At 37.8% G+C, this 2,600-nt stretch overlaps 1 protein-coding gene across 1 annotated transcript; it reads left to right on the top strand.

Moving 5' to 3' along the window:
- The first annotated feature begins 980 nt into the window (after positions 1-980).
- LOC144639796 (G-protein coupled receptor 161-like) lies at positions 981-2,266 on the top strand. The gene has a single exon (XM_078499086.1). The coding sequence runs from the start codon at positions 1,008-1,010 to the stop codon at positions 2,157-2,159; it is 1,152 nt and encodes a 383-aa protein (XP_078355212.1). The 5' UTR covers positions 981-1,007; the 3' UTR covers positions 2,160-2,266.
- The last annotated feature ends 334 nt before the right edge of the window (positions 2,267-2,600 follow it).

The raw sequence follows: 2,600 nt of genomic DNA, 5'->3' as shown, positions 1-2,600 counted from the left end.
AAGTTACCTGTAGTCTGTTTTATTTAAAATTAATTACTGACCGATTTTTTACGGTTAACATATTTTACGGCTAACAGTTACCATTCTCCATTTTTTACGCCTTACGGCTAAATTTTTGGTCGTTTTACTTCTAACGGTTAACCCCATTGAGACCTTCCTGTAAACTAGTTTCCTTAGAGCGGGAGATGGTCGCGCAAAAACTGAAAACGAGCTTTAGCAACGAAGGAACTGCTTATAGAGCAAACCCCTCCTCGGGCTAATTTGGGTCTAAAATGGGTCTCTAAATCGTTCAAAATGCACCGAAACGTATTAAAGCATGCCAAGATGTTCAAATTTTTCCAGGGGAGAATGCGTTTGGATCCTTTACCCTTAGGACTTCTAAAAATACAATGGTCTCTACGCATGAGTCATGTAATTCTGTCAACCCACCATTTCTGCTTATGCCCAGCAAACTCTGATGTGGCAGAACATGAATAATGAATATCGTGTAAAATCTGCGAATGAAAAAGGTCCAACTGTTTCGCTCCCATCCTCGATAGTTAAATATACGTGACAACAACATCAAAAGCAACAACTGCTGCAGCAACAAGACAAAACACTTATTTTAATGTGTATTATTTACAAGCTAGTTACTGATCGCAAACGAGTCGAGTGTTCAGAAAATATTATAATAGTAAAATCTGGTTGGAACGATTATTTTTTTAAAAAATGTGACATTTGAAAAAAAAAACAGGTCATTTAAATAAATAGATGCATATCGTTATAACTGGTAATAATGTTGATCAATGAACCTTAGTGGTTACTAGTAAATTACAACCAGGCTAAACCTCTGCAGCTGCAACTCGCAAGAATAAGCTAGATTACCTTAATTTAATCATATTCATGCGGTTTGGGGTGGATTTTAAGAAAAGCACGGCATTAATATTAATAGCATGTATCTCCTCCTGTCATTAAAATATCACACGTAAAAAACGTTTGGATGATCTGTCGAACGGGAGGACTTCAAAATGACGCCAAAAACAAGCACGATCATCGAAGCAAGTATCCTAGTGATCATCTGTACATTTTCTATGTTTGGAAACATAACTTTGTTTTTTATTCTCACGAGGCGAAGAGCCCTCCGTACCATTGCTAATGGTTTTCTTCTCAACCTTGCCTTCGCTGATTTACTCGTGTCCGTGTTCAACATGCCGGTAACTGTGGTCACTATTGTTGAACAACGGTGGATATTTGGAGACAAAGCCTGTAACATTCTGGGATTCACCACAATGCTGTCATTTGTTTCGTCCGTTATGTCTCTTGCTATGATAGCTATCAACAGATATTATTATGTGGTACAATGGAAAAGCTACCCTTCCATCTTTACACCTAAAAGATCGGTGATATTCGCGGCAATTGTGTGGCTTATATCTTTCTTATTATCCCTCCCTCCTTTGTTTGGCTGGGCAGAATATCGCTATATTCCTGGGAAATCGTACTGTTTTGTATTTTGGCGTTCCGATGTGTACTACATGTATTTCATGTTAATAATATGCTTCTTTGGACCTTTAACTGTCGTATTTGTCTCATATTTTAACATTTTAAAATTTACAAGGGATGCAAAGCGGCGTGTAAATCGGCATAGTGAAAACACAAAATCACAAGAAGAAGCACAAACAGACCAAGGGAACAATATCTCTGTTTATGAAAGAAAACGAAGACGTTTCAATATGACACAAGAAGAAGTTAAAATCACCAACACTTTGCTGATTATTGTTGCCTGTTTCATTGGTTGTTGGGCGCCATTTGCTATCACTATGTTTATCGATGTTTACTCGCTGCAATCGTTACCAAGGTTAGTTGACATCAGCACGCTGCTGTTAGGTTATGCTAACAGCATGTGCAACCCTGTGGTGTATGGAATACGAAATCAAGCTTTTAGACGAGAACTTTATCGTCTCTACACGCGCTGTTGCGCGCTATGTCCAAAACCTCGTAGAGTTTCTGCTGAAGTGCGTTCTGCAGCTCGGATGGATGCGATACAAGCTCCAGATCAAGTGCTTGATGCGTCAGGATTGTGGATCAACGCATCATCCAATGAAACGAATACATTCTCGTCTTCAAAACTTGATTACCAAGTCACAGAAATCACTCAAATAGCTCAGGAAGCGAATGATTGAAATCAATTTCCCAATGTTTAAGTGATAAGTTGGTTCGCAGGACATAAACATTTTAACAAGTTTTATTATGCGTTTAGGTTGTATCCAACTGTGGAAAATAAAATTGCCACCGGCTCTGACTTATATTCTAATTCGGTAATTCTTTACGTGATATAAAAAGCCACAAACGAACGATTTTTTTTTGTTGTAAGTTATTTCAGCCACAGATGTTGTGAAAGGTATTCAGTTTTGAAATGTGAAGGCGTTAATTTTATGTGTTTTACATCTAAGAGTTGCTGAATTAATTAGTTTTCGGATAAAGGATATAGATAGTTTTAACAACCCACCGGGTTCAATTACGAAAAAAACACCTGCTCTATTCGGACAACAGCATTAAGTGTTATTTACGAAGTATAGAAAAGGCACACATACACATAGGCCTGACGGTCACGAGAAAAATCT

The sequence above is a fragment of the Oculina patagonica genome, unplaced genomic scaffold (assembly GCF_052425735.1).
Source record: "Oculina patagonica isolate OP01 unplaced genomic scaffold, crgOcupat unplaced1315, whole genome shotgun sequence".
Lineage (NCBI taxonomy): Eukaryota > Metazoa > Cnidaria > Anthozoa > Scleractinia > Oculinidae > Oculina > Oculina patagonica.
The sequence above is the reverse complement of the archived record's forward strand: the minus strand, read 5'-3'. Positions and strand labels throughout refer to the sequence as shown.

Bases quoted from the DNA above. Each gene is read 5' to 3' on its own strand.
- LOC144639796 (XM_078499086.1), top strand. From the start codon at position 1,008: ATGACGCCAAAAACAAGCACGATCATCGAAGCAAGTATCCTAGTGATC.